This window comes from Panthera pardus, unplaced genomic scaffold (genome assembly GCF_024362965.1).
Source record: "Panthera pardus isolate Hobbes unplaced genomic scaffold, ASM2436296v1 HiC_scaffold_11, whole genome shotgun sequence".
Lineage (NCBI taxonomy): Eukaryota > Metazoa > Chordata > Mammalia > Carnivora > Felidae > Panthera > Panthera pardus.
Genome location: NW_026526666.1, coordinates 1,830,648 through 1,853,891, shown reverse-complemented (window position 1 = coordinate 1,853,891; position 23,244 = coordinate 1,830,648). Strand labels below are relative to the sequence as shown.

The 23,244-nt window shown below is 38.1% G+C and overlaps 1 protein-coding gene across 6 annotated transcripts in view; it reads right to left on the bottom strand.

The window, feature by feature from the left end:
- Positions 1–23,210, bottom strand: part of ARNT (aryl hydrocarbon receptor nuclear translocator) — a 79,964-nt gene extending 56,754 nt beyond the window's left edge. For 5 of the 6 annotated variants that reach the window (XR_008417391.1, XR_008417392.1, XM_019432851.2 and 2 more), the window contains exon 1: positions 23,032–23,209. Coding sequence is in view for 4 of the 6 variants with exons in the window: in XM_019432851.2 (XP_019288396.1) it covers positions 23,032–23,056 (25 nt within the window). In the remaining 2 variants the exon portion in view is untranslated. Of the gene's footprint in view, positions 1–23,031 lie in introns of all 6 variants that reach the window. The other variant, XM_019432854.2, reaches the window with a different exon arrangement.
- Between the last annotated feature and the right edge of the window lie 34 nt (positions 23,211–23,244).

Genomic DNA, 23,244 nt, shown 5'->3' with positions numbered 1-23,244 from the left:
GAAGCAAAAAATACAACACTATCTGTTTCTAAATGAATACAGAAAAAATAATACCAATTACAAATGGGGATATTAAAGGGTGGTAAGATGTCAACACTTAAAGTGTTAAAATGACACCAACAGACTGTGATGTTATGAGACATAATGCAATGCTCACTACAGCAATTACTGGAAAAGGTATACAAGGTGATACACCAGCAAACATAAATAAATCAAAATGGGATTCTTACTTAAGATTTTTTTTAAGGTTTTTTGTTTGTTTTATAGTAATCTCCATTCCCAATATGATGTGGCTCAAACCCACAACCGCAAGATCAAGAAATGCACACTCTTCCAACTGAGCCATCCAGGTGCCCCTCAAAATGGAATTCTAAAAAATGTTCAAATTACCTACAGGAAGGCAGAGAAAAAAACACAGAAATAAAAACCCAAACAAACAGAAAACAAAAAATAAAACAGCAAACTTAAGCCCTAACATATTAATAATTTTATGTAATTAATGTAAGTATACCAATTAACAGAGATTGGCAGAGCAAATTAAAAAACATAACCCAACTCCCAACTACATGCAGTCCACAAAAAGTTGCTTCAAATATAACAGCAGAGACAGGTTGGAAGCAAAAGAATGAAAAAAGATATATCATGTAAACACCAATCAAAGGAAAGCAAGAGTAGCTATATTAATAATCAGATAAACCGACCACAAAGCACATTATATAATATTCAAGCCACCAAGAAGACAGTTGGTATGTATGTACCAAACAACAGAGCTCCAAAATCTGTTAAACAAAAACTGACAGGGGCGCCTGGGTGGCGCAGTCGGTTAAGCGTCCGACTTCAGCCAGGTCACGATCTCGCGGTCCGTGAGTTCGAGCCCCGCGTCGGGCTCTGGGTTGATGGCTCAGAGCCTGGAGCCTGCTTCCGATTCTGTGTCTCCCTCTCTCTCTGCCCCTCCCCCGTTCATGCTCTGTCTCTCTCTGTCCCAAAAAAAATAAATAAAAAATGTTGGAAAAAAAAATTTAAAAAAAAAAAACAAAAACTGACATAACAGAAAGAAGAAAATAATTATAGTTGGAGATTTCAACACCCCTCATTCAACTGACAGAACAATTAGACAGAAAATCAGCAAAGATTAAAAAAAAAAAAATGACAGCCTCAACGAACAGGGTCTAATTAACATTTACAGAAATATTCCACCACACAATAGCAGGTACACATTCCTATATTCTTTATATTCTGTCCCCAAAATATAAACCAACAAACAAACCTCAGCAAATTTACAAGAATGAAATCACAGATTGTATTCTCCAACTACAATGGAATTAAACTAGAACTCAGTAACAGAAAGAGAACAGGAAAATCACCATACACTTGGACACTAAACAACACACTTCTAAAAAAAAAAAATCAATGAATCAAAAATGAAGTCTCAAAGGAAATACAAAGTACACAGAAATAAAATATGAATGTAATCACAAAACAGTAAAATTTGTGGGACACAGCAAAAGCTGTACTTAGAGACAATTTTATTGCGCTAAAATGCTTATAGTGGAAAGAGGAAAAGTCAAATCATCTAAGTTTCCATTTTAAGAACCTAGAAAAAGAACAAAATCAGGGTGCCTGGGTGGCTTGGTTGGTTGAACATCCAACTCTTGGTTTCAGCTTGGGTCGTGATCCCAGGGTTGTGGGATTGAGCCCCACATCAGGCTCCAGGCTGAGTGTGGAGCCTGCTTAGGATTCTCTCTTTCTCCCTCCGTCCCTCTCCCCCACTTGGGCTGTGTGCTCTCCCTCTCTCAAAAAAAAAAAAAAAAAAAAAAAAAGAACAAAATAAACCCAAAAGCAAGCAAAAGGAAGTAATAGACAACATAAATTAATGAATTTGAAAACAGAAAAATATTTTTAAAAAAATAAATGAATTCAAAGCTGGTTCTTTAAATAGATCAATAAAATTGACAAGCCCTCAGTTAGACACAAAAAAACCCACTACCAATATCAGAAATGAAAAGAAGGAAAAAAATGAAACAAAAAAAGGGATATCACTACAGACTTTGAAGAAACCAAAGAGATAAGTGGTAATTCTAGGAACAACTTACAAATGTAAATTTGACAACTTGGACAAAACAGATAATTCCTTAAAAAAAAAAAAAAAACTAAAACACCTGACCCCACATAAAACAGATGACTTGAATGGTCCCATAATTATTAGGAAATTGAATCCATAATTTAAAGACTCTCAAAAAAGAAATCTCCAGGTCCAGACGGAATGAATTTTACCAAACATTTAGAGTTAATATCATTTCTACACAATCTCCTCCAGAAACTGGTTGAGAAAGGAGACACTAATTCACCTTATGAAGCTAGAATTACCCTGATACCAAAACCAGGCAAACTCACTACACAAACAAAGCAAACAAACTGACAAAAAGCTAGAGCTCAGGGGCACTTGGGTAGCTCAGTCAGTTAAGCATCCGACTCTTGATCTCCGCTCAGGTCTTGATCTCACAGTTGTGAGTTCAAGCCCCACGTTGGGCTTTGCAATGGTTGTGAAGCCTACATAAAAACAAACAAACTAGAGATCAATACTCCTCATGAAAACAAATACAAAACTTTTTTTTTTTTTTTTTTAGTTTATTTATTTTGAGAGACAGAGAGAGTACACACATGTGAACAGGGGAAGGGCAGAGAGAGAGAAGGAAAGAGAGAATCCCAAGCAGGCTCCACGCTGTCAGCGCAGAGCCCAATGTGGGGCTCAATCCCACGAATGGTGAGATCATGACCTGATCTGGAATCAAGAGTCATATGCTTAACCAACTGAGTCACCCAGGTGCCCCAAGGAACAAAAATTCTTACTATTGGGGCGCCTGGGTGGCGCAGTCGGTTGGGCGTCCGACTTCAGCCAGGTCACGATCTCGCACTCCGTGAGTTCGAGCCCCGTGTCAGGCTCTGGGCTGATGGCTCAGAGCCTGGAGCCTGTTTCCGATTCTGTGTCTCCCTCTCTCTCTGCCCCTCCCCCGTTCATGCTCTGTCTCTCTCTGTCCCAAAAATAAATAAATGTTGAAAAAAAAAAATTAAAAAAAAAAAAAAATTCTTACTATTAGCAAATAAAATTTAGCAATATGCAAAAGAATTATACAACATGACCAAATATGATTTATTCTAGAGAAGCAAGAATACTGGCTCAACATTTAATTATCAGCCAACATAATCCACCATATTGCCAAAGAAGAAAAATAACAGATGATCCATCAACTTATGCAAGAAAGCATTTGATAAAATTCCACACTAATTCTGCTTAAAAAAAACAAAACAAAACAAAAAAACAGAAAAATAAGAATAGGGGGAAATGTCCTCAACCTGGTAACAGAATCTACCTCCTACCACCAAAAAACCCAAAATAAAAATAAATAAGTAAGTAAGTAAAGAAGCTTAAAGTTAATATTATGCTTAACAGTGAAAGACAATGCTTTCTACGATTGGCAACTAGGCAAGAATGTTCCATCTCATCACTAAATCAAACATAGTGTGGGAAGCTCTAGCCAGTGCAAAAATGCAAGAAAAGGAAACAAAAGGCATAAAGATCAAAAAGGAAGATATAAAACTGTCCCCATTCACAGATGGCATGATTGTCTTTGTAGAAAATCCTAAGGAGGGGTGCCTGGGTAGCTCAACCAGTTGATCATCCAACTTTCTATTTCAGCTCAGGTCATGATCTCACATCTCATGGCTCTGTTCATGAGCTCAAGCCCCACATCAAACCTGTGCTGACAACACAGAGACTGCTTGGCATTCTCTTTCTCTCTCTCTACCCCTCCCCTGCTCGAGCATGTACGATCTCTCTCAAAATAAACTTTAAAAAAAAAAGTAGATCACTTATATATTGCTGGTGGATGTAATACAGTACAGCCACACAGCCACTCCAGAAAATAGTTTGGAAGTTTCTTTAAAAAATAAACATGCCACTAACATACAAACCAGCACTACACTAGTGGGTGTTTATCCCCAAAAATGAAGACTGTATCTACACAAAAACCTGTCCACAAATGTTTATAATACTTTTATTTGTAATAGCCAAAAACTGGGGGGGGGGGGGGGGGGGGGGTGGTAAGTCCTTTAATAGGTGGACTACCTGTGATATACACCCAAATCACTGAATACTACTCGGCAACAAAAAGGAATGGAATATTATTACTACACACAACTGGATGAGAATCACGTGAGTGAAAAAAGCCAACAGTAAAAGCTTACATAATGTATAATCCTATTCATAAAATACTCTTTGAATGACAAAATTATAGAAATAAAGGACAGATTGGGGTTGCCCAGAGGGAGGGGGAGGGCACAAAGAAAGGTGTGGCTTTCAAAAGGCACCATTAGTGACCCTTGTGATGGTAGAAATCTGTGTCTTGGTCGTGATGGTGCCTATTAGTTTTGCAAGACACTATCACTGAGGGAAACTGAGTTAAGGGTACGAGATCTCTGTATTACTTTCATAACTGTATATGAACCTAAAATTATCTCAAAATAAGAAGTTTGGGGACACCTGAGTGGCTCAGATGAGTGTCCAACTTCGGCTCAGGTCATAATCTCACGGTTCGTGGGTTCAAGCCCCACATGGGGCTTGCTGCTGTCCGCACAGAGCCTGCTTCGGATCTCTGTCCCCCCCTCTTTCTGCCCCTCCCCCACTGGTACACACACTCTCTCTCTTTCTTAAAAATAAGCAAACCTTTAAAAACAATAGGTTTAGAGGCGCCTGGGTGGCTCTGTCAGTTAAGTGTCCAGCTTTGGCTCTGGTCATGATCTCACGGTTTGTGGGTTCCAGCACCATTTTGGGCTCTGTGCTGACAGCTCAGACCCTGGAGCCTGCTTCAGATTCTGTGTCTCCCTCCCTCTCTGCCCCTCCCCTGCTTACACTGTCTCTGTCGCTCTCTCTCAAAAATAAACATTAAAATAATAGTAACATTTAGTTTAAAAGTTTTTAAAACACTTTTAAAGTCATATACTTCATCTTCCTTTTGAACTTTAAAATCTGTCAAGTACTATTAAACAATTCATGAAATTAATTCAATGACATTAAATTTATATAGTAATTTTGAAAGAAGAAGAGCATCATGACTTTGAATTTCCTCATCCAGGAATATAGTATGTGTTACATTTATTCAGATCTTTTCTAATGTCCTTTAATAAAATTTTATAGTCTTCCTAAGTCTTATGTATTTCTTCCTCTATTTTTAGGTAATTTATAGTTACTAGTATTATTGTGAATTAAATCATTTTTCCATTTCAACTTCTAACTGGTTTTTGCTAGAATAAAACAAAACTATTGATTTCAGTATATTTATATTGTATCCAAATTACTAATTTGTCTTACCTAAAAGTATTTAATTTATTGGATTTTCTTAGTATAAAATCACATCATCTACAAGGAATGATTATTTTACCTTTCCTTACTCAATATTTACAGTATGTTGTTTTCTTCTCTTACAGCATTATTGCAAGGTTCTTAATCCATGGGTCAATGGATAAACCCCCCCCTCCACCAGGGGAGGCTGGTTTGTGAACTTGGAGGAAAAATTTTATCTTTATTCTCATTAATCTCTAACTGAAATCTAGCATTTCCTTCAACCATGAAAGTACACAGTAAACCATCACAGTATTAGTAACTGTGACTGTCATCAGTAGGAATCAGATATTTTTATATCACAATTACTAAAAATATTTAGGATTAACATCCAATACTACTCAAAAATAGGGTAATTATGGGACGCCTGAGTGGCTGAGCCTCCAACTCCTGATTTCGGCTCAGGTCATGATCCCAGGGTCATGGGACCAAACCCCATATCAGGCTCTGCACTGATAGCACAGAGCCTGCTTGGGATTTTCTCTCTCTCCCTGTTTCTGCCCCTCCCCTGCTTGTACATGCACAAGCATTTAAAATAAATAAAATAAATAAACTTTTTTTTTTTAACATTTATTTTCCTGAGAAAGAGAGAGAGAGAGAGAGAAAGGGAGGGGAGAGAGAAAGGGAGACAGAATCCGAAGCAGGCTCCAGGCTCAGAGCCATAAGCACGGAGCTGTCAGCACAGAGCCAGATGCAGACTCAAACCCACAAACTGTGAGATCATGACCTGAGCCAAAGTCAGATGCTTAACCGACTGAACCACCCAGGTGCCCCCGTAATATGAACATTTTTAAATATTTTTATTATTTAAGTGCATTACTATAGAAAAATTAGAAAAGATGCAGTAAGCCAGAAGATAAAACTTTTCAATCTCTAGTAGTTCCACTATATATTGCTATTTTATGCACTGAATAACTAAGGAATATCTAAGAAAGGTTCAACAAGGAGAGCAAGCTGTCTCCTTGTATTCCAGCTTTTCCAAGCACATGCCAGCTGAGTCTAAGGGTTCCAACATGGCCGAAGAAGCAGAGCCTTTTATTTTAGGGGTAAGGGTGACATAAAAGTGAGGTAAGAATTTTTTTACCTACAAAGCAGAAGTTCTGTTCCTGAGTTTTACAAGGAGTAAAGGGGGAGTAGAAAGTGCATGGATAGCAATACCTAACACTTTTTTCTCAGCCCTCGCTGTGGGTTAGGCACTACTGTGAACAACCTGTGTGCCTCTCATTTATTCCCATAATGACCCAAAGGAAGTGAGAAAGGGTTCAACAGTTCTCACCAAAGACATCCACGTCCTACAAGAGGTTAAGCAACTTTGATCTAGACAATCTCCAAAGCAAACGTGGATATATCTCTGACTTATCCATGATTTCATTGGACTTAATTGGGGGGGGGGGTAGTTCTATGGATTTAACAGCTTTTTTTTAAAAATCAGGAATGGATTTTTTTTAATCTGAAGCAAATACTTTTGTAAAGTATTTATTAATATAAAAGTTTTTTCTTTTAGCTTGCTAATGACATAAATTATAGAAGTTTTCTCAGGTTGAACCATCTTTTGAGTTCCTGGACTAAACCTTACTCAGTAATTCCAGAAGACTGAATAATCTAAAACTCCATGTCCGCCTAGAATCTCAGAATGGGACCTCACTTGGAAACAGGGTCTCTGAAGATATAATTAGCTAAGACTGGGTCGAAATGGGTTAGGGTGGGCTCTAAATCCAATGACTACTCTCTTTATAAGAGCAAGGAGAGAAACCTAGATACAGGGACACAGAAAATGGAGTGACATGTCCACAAGCTAGAGAAGAAGGAGAGATTTCTGCCTCAGAAACTCCAGAAGGAACCAAAGCTACCAACATCTTCATTTCATATTCTGAGCCTCCAGCACTGTGAAAGAGTATTTTTTGTTTGTTTTAAACCCCCAAGTATGTGAATTTGCCACAGCAGGCCTGGGAAACTAATACAATAATGATGTATGATTCTTTTAACATACTCTGGATTTGATTTACTAAGATTAGCTCCTTTTAAATTTTTTTTTAACGTTTTTATTTTATTTTTGAGAGAGAGAGAGACAGAGCATGAATGGGGGAGGGTCAGAGAAAGAGGGAGACACAGAATCAGAAACAGGCTCCAGGCTCTGAGCTGTCAGCACAGAGCCCAACACGGGGCTCGAACTCACGGACCACGAGATCATGACCTGAGCCAAAGTCGGACGCTTAACCGACTGAGCCACCCAGGCGCCCCAAGATTAGCTCCTTTTAAATGGAAGAACTTAGGATAGCATAGTTAAGGAATATTCTTATTCCACTGAAGTCAAGTACCTTCTACTCAAATCACAATTTGACAGAAATTACAGAAAAACAATAAATATAACATATTTTAGTCAGTCAACATAGTCTCCCAGATTTACCAAAAAGCTACTTCTAAACATAACTTCCTTTCCTGAAATATGAGAATAATACAAAACTAAGTTCACTGAAAACAGGACTGAGGAAATCAGAACTGATAAAAAAGCATTAGAAGCTGAATAGACAAGGGGTGCCTGGGTGGCTCAATTAAGTATCCAACTCTTAATTTCAGCTCAGGTCATGATCTCAAGGTTGTGAGATCAAGCCCCTCCCTCTCCCTCTGCCCCTCTCTCACTTTCTCTCTTAATAAAAGAAAAAAGTTGAATACATAATATGAACATTTGTTCATAAAGAAATACTGGAACAATAATTCATCATATTCTTAATGTCTAAAATATGAGTCACTTTGGGAGCCACCTGCAGCCGGTTAAGCGTCTGGCTCTTGATTTCGGCTCAGGTCATGATCTCACAGTTCCTGAGTTCAAGTCCCACATCAGGCTCTATGCTGACAGTGCAGAGCCTGCTTGGGATTCTCTGTCTCCTTCTCTCTCTTCCCCTCCTCCAGTCATGCTATCTCAAAATAAATACATAAACTTTAAGCAAAATAAAATATGAATTACTTTGGATATGTTTTTAATTTTTTCTTTATTATTCCTAAAATCTACCTCCAAACTATATTTAAAATAAACTGCAACTAACCTAAAAACACAAAACCTCTTTTATGCATGTCTTTTATTATAAGTCCAGGCATTTATAACTGCCCTTAATACTGGATAAAGAATGTACTTAAATACAATTAAAATGATGATGCATCATTGCAAACTACAGTAATCAAAACAGTATGGTACTGGCACAAAGATTTACATACTAGTGGATTAGAGTCTAAAAATAAACCATTATATGTACAGTTAAATGATTTAACAAGGGTTCCAAGACAATTCAATATTTTTTTTTTCAACAAATGCTACAGGAAAAACTGTATATCCACATACAAAAGCACCCTTACTTACATCACATATACGAATCAGCTCAAAATAGATCAAACACCTAAATGTAAGAATTAAAGCTAGTAAACTCTTAGAAGAAAGCACAGGAGGAAAGTATCATGACAATGAATTTCGTAACTTCTTGAAGACAATTTGCAAGATGAAAAAAGTTCTGGAGGTGGATGGTGGTGATGGCTGTACAACAACGTGAATATACTAAGGGCACTGAACTGTACACATAAAAATGGTTAAAGTAGCAAATTTTATGTTATGTGTATTTTGCCACAATAAAAAAAAACTATATCAGAAAAAATGTTTTTCCAGAAAAATTTTGAAGTGGCTCTGTATCACTGAAATGGAAAGTTATCTACCATATATGATTATAGAAAAAATAAGCTACAGAAAAAAACATATAAAATGTTCTTTTTTAAAATTTATATGTATAACAAAAGCCTGGAAGAACTCATTTAATATTAACTGCATGCCTACTATATGCCAGGCACTGTTGCAGATCCCAGATATAAAGCAATAAATAGAACAAAGATCCCAATACTTATGAACTTTATATGCTAGTGGGAGAGAGAAATCAACAAGAGAAATAATTAAAATATAAACCGGATGACAATATGAAAGTGACATTTTATAGGAAAAAATAGATAAATAACAAATTTCATATGGTTCAAACTAATAATTTGTTATACAGTGATAAATAGGGAGAAAAATAAACTATAGGAAGTCAAATCAGAAGTATATAAAGGTCGGGACACCTGGGTGGCTCAGTCGGTTAAGCATCCGACTTCACCTCAAGTCATGATCTTGCAGTTTGTGAGTTTGAGCCCCGTCCAACTACACCTGAAGTCATGATCTTGCAGTTCGTGAGTCTGAGCCCTGCATAGGGCTCTGTGCTGACAGCTGGGAGCCTGGAGCCTGCTTCAGCTTCTGTGTGTCTCTCTCTCTCCCCCTCCCCTGCTCACACTCCTTGTGTGTGTGTGTGTGTGTGTGTGTGTGTGTGTGTGTGTGTGTGTGTCTCACAAATAAACATTAAAAAATATATATTAAAAAAAAAGTATATAAGGTTGAAGAATAGGAGGACAGCAATTTTATTTTTTTAATTTTTTTTTTTAACGTTTATTTATTTTTGAGACAGAGAGACAGAGCATGAACGGGGGAGGGGCAGAGAGAGAGGGAGACACAGAATCCAAAGCAGGCTCCAGGCTCTGAGCCATCAGCCCAGAGCCCGATGCGGGGCTTGAACTCACGGACTGCGAGATCGTGACCTGAGCTGAACGCTCAACCGACTGAGCCACCCAGGCGCCCCAGGACAGCAATTTTAGATAGTGAGGAAAGACATCATTGAAAAGGTAATAGGAAATAGGAGATAAGAAAAGGAGATAAAGGAATTAACCATGCAGGTATCTGGAGAAAATGCATTCCAGACAGAGTGCAAAGACACAGGGTGAGAACATGCCTGTTAAGTTCTAGAAATAGTATGGATGATATCATGGCTAGAATGAAGTGAGCAAAGGTTACACAATAAACTAATAGTGGTTATCTCTGAGATGGCATTTAGAGACTTCTACATTTAATTTTCTGTATATCCATATTATTTTGTCTTTTACATTAAGCATATATTACTTTTATAACTGGGAAATACACGATCCCAAGTTTTTAAAAAAGAAAATGAATGTGTGTGTGTGTGTGTGTGTGTGTGTGTGTGTGGCATGCATTGAAAATCTGAGAGAACACAGCTCAAACTTTACAATTAGATAAACCTGGATTCCAATCCTAGGGTTACCACTTACCACCTGTATGACCATAAGCAAATTACTTAATCTTTCTGAGTTTATCTGTTACATGCAACTAATAATAATACCTACCTTTGGAAAAGATTATATTAGATACTGCAAGTGAAAAGTACTTAGCATAGCACCTGACACAGTGTAAGTAGTACTTAAATAGTAGCTTTATAAATATATATCAAACACCAAAATGTTAACTGATTTTGCTATTATTAACTTTTTCATTACAGAAGTAATATATTAAAATATGGATATATAGGGTGCCTGGGTGGCTCAGTCAGTTAAGCATCCGACTCTTTGTCTCAGTTCAGGTCTTGATCTCAGGGTCTTGAGTTCAAGCTCTACACTGGGCTCCACATTGGGCATGGAGCCTACTTAGAAAAATATATGTATACTGCACACACACACACATACACACAATATTATAGATATACAGAAAATGCTATACATATCCAGAAAACCAAATGTGAAAGTCTCTAAAAATATTCAACAATACAGAAGCAAACAATCAAAAGTAAAATCCTTGGGGCACCTGGCTGGCTTAGAGCATGCAACTCTTGATCTCAGGGTCATGAGTGCAAGCCCCACACTGGGCATGGAGCCAACTTAAAAAAAAAAAGATTAAATAAAATAAAAGTAAAATCCTCTACACACGTACTCCAATCCCACCTCCCCCCTATGGTATTAATATTTTGAAACCTTCCAAATCTTTTTCTATATATCATATATTATAGCTTGGGTAATTTTTACATAAGACAGGGAGAGATCATATTATATTTATTCTGAATCTTGTTTTTTCCATGTAATAATACACTGGAAGGTGTGTCATGTCAATAAATACAGGTAGCACACTCTTTTTAATAGTTATAAGGTACTTCACAGTACAAATGTATATATTTATGACATTCAAACTATCACTATCATAAATATTTCAATAAATATAACTGTGTATCTTTATGCGTGGTGACAGTATTTCTACACTAACAAATTTCTGAAAATGACTCCCTGGATGTAAGGGAACATATTTAAAACTTTACACATTACCCTCCAAGAAAGCTACACCAATGAAGAGCCTCACCAACAATATCAAATTATCCATGTGTCCACCAGCCCTGGGTTCTGGCAATCCTTCAAATTTTTACTGATTTTCTAGGTATAAAATGATTATCATTGTTGGTTTAATGTTCATTTATCTGTTATTAGTAAAACTGAGTATATTTTTATATTATTGCTAATACTTTTTCTATTTCATCCTATAAAATTTAAATAGTGATTACATGTAACGTCCCTAAGAAAAAGCAAAATCTTCCCATAAAAAAATAAAGCTCACTTCTAGTAATAGGTTTATATAGAATCCATGAGTTAGAGGAATTTAGAGAAAGAAAAGATGATTCTGAGATGGTTTAAATTAAGATGTGGCACAGTCTGTAGCACAGAGAAGGTGCTCAGTAACAGGAAAAAGTAAAGGAAACAGGGCAGCCAGCCAGCAGTTTCAAAAAGGTAAAGTGAATGTGGGCCTCAGAAAAAATAAAGGAGAGCAAAAAGGCATTCCACATAGCCAAAGGACATAAGCAAATCCTAAAGGGAGGTATGAAAATAATTGTGAAGAACTGTCAGACCTATACAGAGCACAGAGTCTGTATTTGGGAAAAAAAAAAAAATACGATCTCAAGTGTTAATTGTGAGAAGGCCTTGAATGACAAGATAAAATCTTAGATTTGATTTAACAAAGACAAAATATATCTTTAAGTGAGAGTGACAAAAATAAAATGTAAATTAAAGATTAATCTGACATATTTAAAGTTTGAAGTAATAGAAGCAGGGAAATGAATGAGACTAACCAAAATGAGGCGATAAAGACATAGTATGACAGCAGGATGAAAAAGTAAAGGAACCTCTATAATTTTAAACTATATAACTTCTGAATAAAAATAAGGGGGTAGGGGTGTCTGGGTGGCTCAGTAGGTTAAGTGTCCAACTTCGGCTTAGGTCATGATCTCACAGTTTTGTGAGTTCGAGCCCCATGCCGGGCTCTGTGCTGACAGCTCAGAGCCTGGAGCCTGCTTCAGATTGTGTCTCCCTCTCTCTGTGTCCCTCCCCGGCTCACACTCCATCTCTCTCAAAAAAAATGAATAAACATTAAAAAAAAAAAAAATAGTGAGGTAAGTGTATACATCTACTTTTTTTCTCTCCCACTAAAAATTTATACAAAGAAGAAAAACAATTTTATACAAAATCCATGGATAGAAAAAATGGAAGAAAGAAAAGAGCAACAAATTTTTGGAAACTGGAACCTTTGCCTTGATAGATCCACAAGAACTAAATCCTAGGCACCTGGGTGGCTCATTCGGTTAAGCATCCAACTTCAGCTCTGGTTGATGGCCGTATCCAGTTCTCTGCTGTCAGCAGAGAGCCCACTTTGGATCCTCTGTCCCCCCTTCTCTCTGCTTCTCCCCCTCTGGCACACTCACACATGCACACTCTCTCTTTCAAAAAAAAAAAAAAAAGAAAAGAAAAGAAAAGAAAAAAGAACTGAATCCTAACCCAACAAAGGGAGAAGCAGAAAACTACCTCAATATATGTTAGAATCCCCCAAAGTCTCAGGAACTGGTGACTCCAGGTATAGTAGTGGGAGGTGTGTATGAATGAAAGCTAAAGTAAAAAGGATTGGTTCCGGGTGCCTGGGTGGCTCAGTCAGTTAAGCGTCTGACTTCGGCTCAGGTCATGATCTCATGGCTTATGGGTTCGGGCCCTGTGTTGGGCTCTGTGCAGCTCGGGGCCGAGAGCCTGCTTTGGATTCTGTGTCTCCTTCTCCCTTCCCTGCTTGTGCTCACGCGCGCGCTCTCTCTCTCTTTCTCAAAAATAAACATACATTAAAAAAAAAAAAAAAAAAAGGATTGCTTTAACATCTGCTTAAGCAGCAGGTGGATTTCCAGGTCCTTACCCTGTTCCTTCTAGCAGGGAAACTGCCCAATATGTGGAAACAAACGAAAATGAAAATACAACAATCCAAACGCTTTGGGATGCAGCAAAGGCAGTCCTGAGAGGAAAATATATTGCAATCCAGGCCTATCTCAAGAAACAAGAAAAATTCCAAATACAAAATCTAACAGCACACCTAAAGGAAATAGAAGCAGAGCAGCAAAGACACCCCAAGTGCCCCCTTCCTTTCATTTCTAATTGTGGTATAGCTTACACAGAGCAAAGTGCAAAAATACTAATTGCACAACTCAATTAATTTTTATATATGTATATACCCATGTGACCACAACCCAGATAATACAGAATACCATCACTCCAGACAGCTTTCTTTTTTTTTTAGGTTTTTTTTTTTTAAGTTTATTTATTTGTTTTTGAGAGAGAGAAAGAAAGAGAGAGAGACAGAGACAGAATCCGAAGCAGGCTCCAGGCTCTCAGCTGTGAGCACAGAGCCCGATGTGGGACTCCAACTCACAAACCACGAAATCATGACCTGAGCCAAAGTTGGATGCTTAACCCACTGAACCACCCAGGCGCCCCCAGACAGCGTTCTTGTACACTGTCCTTACCCCCTCCATCATAAAAATAACTACTCTTCTGACCTATGTTTATTATGGGTTAATTTTGCTATCTTTATCTTCAAATCATCAGAATCATATGGAATAGGGGCGCCTGGGTGGCGCAGTCGGTTAAGCGTCCGACTTCAGCCAGGTCACGATCTCGCGGTCCGTGAGTTCGAGCCCCGCGTCGGGCTCTGGGCTGATGGCTCGGAGCCTGGAGCCTGTTTCCGATTCTGTGTCTCCTTCTCTCTCTGCCCCTCCCCCGTTCATGCTCTGTCTCTCTCTGTCCCAAAAATAAATAAAAAAAAAACGTTGAAAAAGAAAAAAAAAATTTAAAAAAAAAAAAAATCATATGGAATATATCTGGCTTCTTTCACACAGTATTGCATCTATGAGAGTTATCCATATTTTGCAAAATAGTAGTTTATTGCTGTGTAATATTGTTATGCAACTGTGTCATAATTTATTTTATACATTCTATTGTAACTGGATCTTTGGATTGTTTCTGGTTTCATACCATTATGAATGACATTTTTATGAACATTCTTATATATGTCTTTGGGGAACACAAATATGTATTCATTTTTGTTGGGTATACACAGAATTTAAATTTCTGGGACATATGGCAAACATATGCTTCATTTAGTGGATACTTCCAAACTATTTTCCAGAGTGACCACACCCATTTACACTCCTATCAGCAGTGTATTGGATTCCGGTTGCTCATCAGTCCTTCTAATTTTAGCCATTCTGGTGTGCACTGATGGTTGATAATGTATCTCATCATGGTTCATCTTTTTAAAATAAGTTTATTTATTTATTTTGAGAGAGAGAGAAAGATTGAGCAGGGAAGGGGCAGAGACAGAGTGGGACAGAGGATCCAAAGCAGGCTGTGTGCTGACAGCAGAGAACCTGATACAGGGCTCGAACCCACAAATTGTGAGATCATGACCTGAGCTGAAGTCAGACTCTTAACCAACAGTCCCCCAGGTGTCCTGGTTTATCTTTCCCTAATGATGTTTATCTTTAACTAATGATGTTGAACACCTTTTCATAAACTTATTGACTATTTGATAAAAAAAAAAAGAAAAAAGAAAAGAAAGAAACTGCCCTAATTCCACCCTGTCAAAAGACTGATTTGTTCTCTGGAGAGTATAAATCATTTTGATCTATTTGCCCCAGTCGGGGGAAACCAGGCGAAGCTGGAAGTGAGAGTACCATACTGAAAACAGCAGTGTATGCAAAATGGGTGCTTCACTCTTCCCTTGCTGTACTGCCTCTTCCCTGTATTCCATGTTTCCTCTTGGTTTACTCCTACTGGTGAAGAGTATCCTCTACTAAGCTCTTGAGAAACAGTGTAAGGGAGAGCTTGGATATATGAAAACATCTTTCTTATATTTCACTAACTGATAGTTTGCCTAGGTATGCAATTCTACGTCGGAAATTATTTCCCCTAAGAATTCTGAAGGCACTGCTTCATTGTCTTCTACTGTCGGGTGTGACTACTGAGAAGCAAGACCAATCTGATTCCAGATTCTTTTGAACTGACCAATTTTTTTTTCTCTGTAGCTTGTAGGATACTCTTTGTATCTGATGCTGAAATCTCATGATATTGTGCCTTGATGTGGGTGTGTTTTCATTCACTGGTCTGTCCCCTTCAATTTGGAAACTCATGTCTTCTACTGCTGGAACATTCTTTTAAACAAAAACAACAAAGCTTGGTTAAAAGAGATGAAAATGGTTGTTACTGGGGAAAAGGAACTGAGAGAGGGAGTAGAGGACTGTTGTTGTAAGAAATCACGTAAAACTAAGTCTTTAAATATATGCATGGATAATTTTGATTAAAATAACATACATTTAAATGTTTAAATATATGTATTTTAAATCATTTTTTTAAATTTTAATATTTCTTCATTTTTGAGAAACAGGGAGAGACAGAGCACAAGTTGGCGAGGGGCAGAGAGACAGAGAGAGAGACACCCACACAGAATCCAAAGCAGGCTCCAAGCTCCCAGCTGTCAGCACAGAGCCCAACACAGGACTCGAACTCATGAACCGCAAGGTCACAACCTGACCTGAAGTCAGATGCTTAACCGACTGAGCCACCCAGGTGCCCCAATTTTATTTCATTTTTTTAATGTTTCTTTATTTTATTATTTATTTTGAGAGAGAGCGTGAGCAGGGGAGGGGCAGAGAGAGGGGGAGAGAGAGAATCCCAAGCAGGCTCTGCACTGTCAGCACAGAGCCTGATGTGGGCTCAAACTCACAAACCGTGAGATCATGACGTGAGCCAAAATCAAGAGTCCAACGCTTAACCAACTGAGCCACCCAGGTACCCCTAAATAAATATTTCAAATATATTTACATGATTAAAACATTTCATATGTTTAAATATACGTATGTTTTATGGAGGAGAAAAAAAAGATGACGTGATAACCAACCAGATAAATACATGAAAGAACCTAAAACACCTCTAGTTGCTTAGCCTGGGGAACTGGAAAAACTGTGACAGTCGTGAAAGATACCGAAAAGTCAGGAAGGGCAACACATTTGAAGGAAATGCTTGTGAGTATATACATAAATAGCGTATTAAATATTATTCAAATAGAGATAGCTCTTAAACAGATGAAAATATAGAAAAGAAGTTTATGTGAGAGAACAGGAATAAACATTTTTGAGAATTTTTTTTTAAGAATCTTTAATATAGCGGTGCCTAGGTGGCTCAGTCAGTTAAGCCTCCGACTTCGGCTCAGGTCACAATCTTGCAGTTCACAAGTTCCAGCCCCTCATCGGGCTCTGTGCTGACAGCTTAGAGCTTGGAGCCTGCTTCGGATTCTGTGTCTGTCTCTCAAAAATGAATAAACGTTAAAAAAATATTTTTTTTTTAATGTTGACAATGTAGACGAATTGCCAACAATCAAATTGTCTCTACCCCCTACTAGTTATGAGACTTCAGACAAACTACTTATTCACTCTGTGCCTTAGTTTCCTCATTTGTAAAACAATAATACATACCTCATAAGACTGTTGCAAAAATTAAATAATACATACATATATATGAAGACTAAATGAAATAATACATTTAGAATAACTGGCATATATTAATAAATGCTATTATAAACTAATTCATGATGTTAATGACTTTATTAGTACTACCCTTTCAGAGATATTTTCATGTTAACAGTGCATAAAGATATGAACCCCAACATTCATTTATTCAACCAATACTCACTGAACGTCCTAGGCACCACTGGGAGCAGTGAAGAGTGTGGTGAAAAAGGAAGGTAAACATCCTGTTCTCATGGAACTTAAATTCTAATTAATTGTAAAAGTCATAAACTTTGTCCATTCAACTACAGTGAAAATATAGAGGGGAAAATGCAAAATGAAGAAACGATGAAGAGGGGCACCTGGATGGCTCAGTCGCCAGAACATACAACTGTTGATCTCAGGGTTGTCAGTTTGAGCCCCACAATGGGTGTAGAGATTATTAAAAAAAAAAAAAAAAAAGAAAGAAAGAAAGAAAGAAATGATGAAGAGATGTAAATTTAGAGAATTAATTTGGAAAGTGAGAGACATTTCTAACATACAGAATAGCCAACAAAACAAAAAGTGCAACCTGGCCTATAGTAGGAACTTAACAAATGTTTAATCATTCCTAAAAATAGATGGCTCTACAAGCAAGGCCTATCACTGGGTGTGTATGATGGACCCACCAGATACAATCCAGCGAGCTCAAGCCTTGGATTTCAGAAAGGTCTTAAATGTATTTTTTTACTGGGGCGCCTGGGTGGCTCAGTGGTTAAGCATCCAATTCTTGATTTCAGCTCAGGTCATGATCTCACAGTTTGGTTCACGGAATGGAGGCACCTGTTGGGCTGTGTGCTGACAGCTCAGAGCCTGCTTGGGATTCTCTCTACACCACCCCCTCCCACCCCTCCCACATGTGCGTTTGCACACACATACATGCTTTCTCTCTCTCTCTTTCTCTCTCTCAAAACTTAAAAAAAAAAAAAAAAAAAGAAGTTTTTTAAAAAAATGTATTCTTTTTCTGTTCCATCTAAATGAAATCTGCTATACCACCATAGACAGAAATGTTACCCTTGCACCCCTACATAGGATTGTACCACTAAGGAATTAACTTTTAAAATAAATACTGTGAGTGAACACCTTGAAGGAAAAAAAAAAAGGATGGCTCTGAAAACAGGTTCCACTATCAAGGATTCAAATTTTACTAGTTTTGGAATGAAATACCCACAATATGTCATGACCTGAGTAAAATCAAGGGGAAAAAAGGGTCTGTTTCCTTGACTATTACAATTTAGTTTCTGAAGATCACCACTTGGCGCTATGAAAATCCCTACTGTTATTGCCTTAAGAAAGTCATCAACAGCAGAGAACCACAAAAAACTTTTCATAAAACATCCATAAACAACATATTGATCTCATCTGTTAGTGGATTGAGTAGAGGGGTAGGGCTGGAATGCAAAAAACTAAGATTAGAGACCACTATTTTATAACAATAAGAAAACTAGAGTTCCAATAATGCAGTGGTATCTACTTCTTAATTTCTAAGAAAACAGAAGATTCCAGTTGATGCCACAAATCTAAATCATAGATCTGCACAGATCTAATATGCGGATGAAGGTTCTTTTTAAAAAATGTTAATTGTATTTCAAATGCTGAATTAGTAAATTATATTTAATATACTTTTCATGGGAATGCAAGCTGGTGCAGCCACTCTGGAAAACAGTATAGAGGTTTCTCAAAAAACTAAAAATAGAACTACCCTATGACCCAGCAATTGCACTATTCGGTATTTATCCAAGGGATATAGGTGTGCAGTTTCTAAGGGACACACGCACCCCCCATGTTCATAGCAGCACTATCAACAATAGCCACAGTATGGAAAGAGCCCAAATGTCCATTGATGGATGAATGGATAAAGAAGATGTGGTGTGTATGTATGTATGTGTGTATATATATATATATATATATATATATATATATATATGTGTGTGTATATATATATGTGTGTGTGTATATATATATGTGTGTGTGTATATATATATATGTATATATATACTATACACACACACACACTGGAGTATTACTCAGCAACCAAAAAGAATGAAATCTTGCCATCTGCAACTACGTGGATGGAACTAGAGGGTATTATGCTAAGTGAAATTAGTCAGAGAAAGACAAATTTCATATGACTTCACTCATATCAGGACTTTAAGAGACAAAACAGATGAACATAAGGGAAGGGAAACAAAAATAATATAAAAACAGGGAGGGGGACAAAACAGAAGAGACTCATAAATATGGAGAACAAACTGAGGATTACTGGAGGGGGTGTGGGAGGGGAGATGGGCTAAATGGGTAAGGGGTACTAAGGAATCTACTCCTGAAATTGTTGTACTATATGCTAATTTGGATGTAAATTTAAAAATAAATAAATAAGTGGTAAAAAAAAAAAAGAATAAACAACACTTTTGTAAAAAAGAAAATAATATACTTTTCAAAAAGTTTTTGCAATAAAGTATCTTGACACCTTGACTTTATACCACATAAATTCCTTTTTTCCCATATCTGAAAAAAGTAAAAGTAATGGGTAAGAATTTTGTTAATTAATGTTTTCAAAACTATAATTTAAATAGTTGAAAAGAAAAATTCTTCCTAAATGTCAGCCTCACAAACCCAAAGAGTGTTCCTTCCTTTACCTTCCGCTACATTCTCCATCCACAATAAGTGGTACCTAATAGCACAAGAGGAGGTGTCCACTAACGAGAATACCAGAATCAAGGGAAGAAATACCTACACTTCTACACTTTCATTCACATCTCTGGTATGAATACTGAATTAGAAGTCAAATACCTGCTCTTTCCCCAACCAGCACCTTAGCCAATGCATTACGATCATGCATGCAATTTAAAAAGTGTTCCTCAGGCACTTGTATCCAATGTTTATAGCAGCACTCTCAACAATAGCCAAATTATGGAAAGAGCCTAAATATCCATCAACTGATGAATGGATAAAGAAATTGTGGTTTATATACGCAATGGAGTACTACATGGCATTGAGAAAGAATGAAATATGGCCCTTTGTAGCAACGTGGATGGAACTGGAGAGTGTGATGCTAAGTGAAATAAGCCATACAGAGAAAGACAGATACCATATGTTTTCACTCTTATGTGGATCCTGAGAAACTTAACAGAAACCCATGGGGGAGGGGAAGGAAAAAAAAAAGAAGTCAGAGTGGGAGACAGCCAAAGCATAAGAGACTCTTAAAAACTGAGAACAAACTGAGGGTTGATGGGGGGTGGGAGGGAGGGGAGGGTGGGTGATGGGTATTGAGGAGGGCACCTTTTGGGATGAGCACTGGGTGTTGTATGGAAACCAGTTTGACAATAAATTTCATATATTGAAAAAATAAATAAATAAAATAAAATAAAAAGTGTTCCTCAATATTGTTAGTGTTCCACAGACAAAAAACAGCCAGGCTACCTTCATTAACTACCTACCCACCCACTTCTACTTGCCAATGGTAAGTAGAATTAGTGAACAATAACTGAATATGGGGAATTATCAATTCATGCAAAGAAAAAGGCATTATCGCATTAAACCTATTACTTTAACATAACTCGTAAGAGAGTAGAGTATAAACCACATCTTACTCTACTTGTGATCCAGCACCATGTTAAGACATAGTGAAAATGCAAAGGAACCAGGTTCCCTGCAAGATACGGAATGGCCACCAACAGTCCCTAAATCATACTCTACGTACAATTGACACGATCTTCACGCATTATTAACGCTGCAGATGAACTCAAATGAACCTTAGAAAAGTTAAATAATGATCACAAACACCTTTTGCAGACATATGTGAAGATGGAATTAACAAGAATTGGAGGGAATCTTAACAAAAAGCAGAAAGATAAAACAAAAAAAATCAAAGAAATAGGTATAATGTCTCTAGTCCCTAAAATGGCTCTGAGGAAAGATTTGACCATGCAATAAAAAATTCCGACCTGAAAGCCATTTACTTTCTTTTCACTGAGCACAGTACATTTCCACCCTTGTCCCTCCACTCAGTCCACATATCCCAAAACACAGCAGGCTATAAAAGTCCACAATGCATCTATGACCGCTTCCTTTTGAAATAAAGGGGCAAAAGAAGAAAGGAAGGAAGAAAATACATTTTCTAATTTAATTATCAGGTGTGGAATGTATCAATAACTTGGAAGAGATGTGAGAATGTTTCAACATCAAAAAGGAAATCTACAAAATACAGAAACAGTCAAAGGATATTAAACAAAACTAAAATGTTTCATCAGCAAGGATTCTGCACAAATAAATACTATTTTCTGCTTCAGATTTAAGCTGATATCGATCAGCTAATGAAATGTGGTCAAAAGACTGTCATTCTGGTCACTGTTGTTTAAAAAAACAAAATAAAGCAGCCCCACCCACACTGCTGGAAAAAAGCTTCTGACATATGCACTAAACTTGTTTACCAAGGCCACCTCTTAATAAGAGAAATGCTTTGCAACTTGACTAGGGTTATGTAACTATTTTGCAATGTGTTATCAGTTTAAAATCATGTTTATTTACTCCCTAGTTTTAACACATAGGTTATTATTCTTCTATAAGGTCAGGTGGCCGTAATAATAACATCTTTCCAATTTTATTCCATCATTCAGAACTTCCCACAATAGAACTTTAGCCATTAATTTTATCTACTTTTCCTCTAAATTTTTTAAAAGATTATATGATATTGACATGTGACAAATTAGCTTCTTTAAATAGCTCTGTTCCCAAAAACATGGTAGTAAAGGTAATAAATTTAATAGTGACAACTTTTATAGCAAAACCTGGGTACCACAAAATAATACTGCAGTTCACAGACATGGAAAAAATCCAATTTCAGTTTCACGGTGGAAACACCAGTGAATCCCTTCCCCTGCTGTATTTTCAAGCAATTCACCCCCAACTTCTGGCTTCTTTTTTAAGGATTTTTTTTTAAGGATTTTATTTTGCAAGAGAATCGCCAAAGTCTGCAAGGTAAACTAGGATCCCTAAAATGAAATACTTCCCAGGGATAAATAACTGTAATATAGTGGAAAGAGGACTAGGAATTTAGAGACCTCATCTGCACTACACCCCACTCCATCACTTAGACATGATTGGCTAGATTTTTTTTGTTGTTGTTAATGTTCAAGCTCCCCCTTTAGAAGAGATGTTCACTGAAAAATGACAAGGAACTGAACTTTTCTTAAAGAATGGGGACTGCCTCGGTCTACACCAAACAAGATTTAAACCTGGGGTTCTTGCTGTAGGGCAAGATCTGCCCTGAACAACCATTACTCAAACTTCAGTCCTCAGCAGCTAAAGATACTAGAGGCACTAAATACGTGAATGCCAGTTTCGCGGGGGGGGGGGGGGGGGGGGGGGGGGGGTGTACAGCCTAGAGAAACAGAGTATCCAAAGATTTTTTATTTTAAATGTAAATGTTTAAACGTTTGGAAGTTTAACACTTCAGCTAAACAGCAAGGCGGTCCAGTGTTTCTAAACCCGAATTACTTTTAAGGTAAAACGAGCCATTCTGCCCACAGTCATTCTGCATCAAGCCGTTCCGCGGGCAGAGTTGAAAGACGACCACATCGCACACCAGCACGCAGCTAGCAGAAGGGAGGCAGGCCAAGCCCAGCGCGGGGAGCCGCTCCAGCAGCACTCGCCCCACGCAAGTCCCACCCGCACGCTCCCTCCCTCCACCCCGGGTCTCCCCAGTTCCCTAGGTCGGCCCCTCCCCCCGTTCCTCCCCTCCCCCACAACCCCCTCGCTGTCCCCGCGTGTCCTAGCTCCCTCAGCCCCAACTACGGCCCCTCAGCCCAGGGTCTCCTCAGCTGCCAACCTCTTCAGCCCCTCTTCCTTTGGAGGCGCCCCAGCCCTGCTACTCACCGGGGTTAGCAGCAGTCGCCGCCATGGCCGCAGATGCCACTGCCGTCGCACCACCCCCCTCCCAGTGGGAGGAGCCGCCGCCACCGAACTGGGGGAAGGGGGAGGGGAGAGCCACTCCCCAAACGCGGTACCCTACAGCCGCCACCGCTACCGCGGAATCTAAGATGGCGGCTGCGGCAACCCCCCCCCCCCCCCCCCACCACCCCGGCCCCA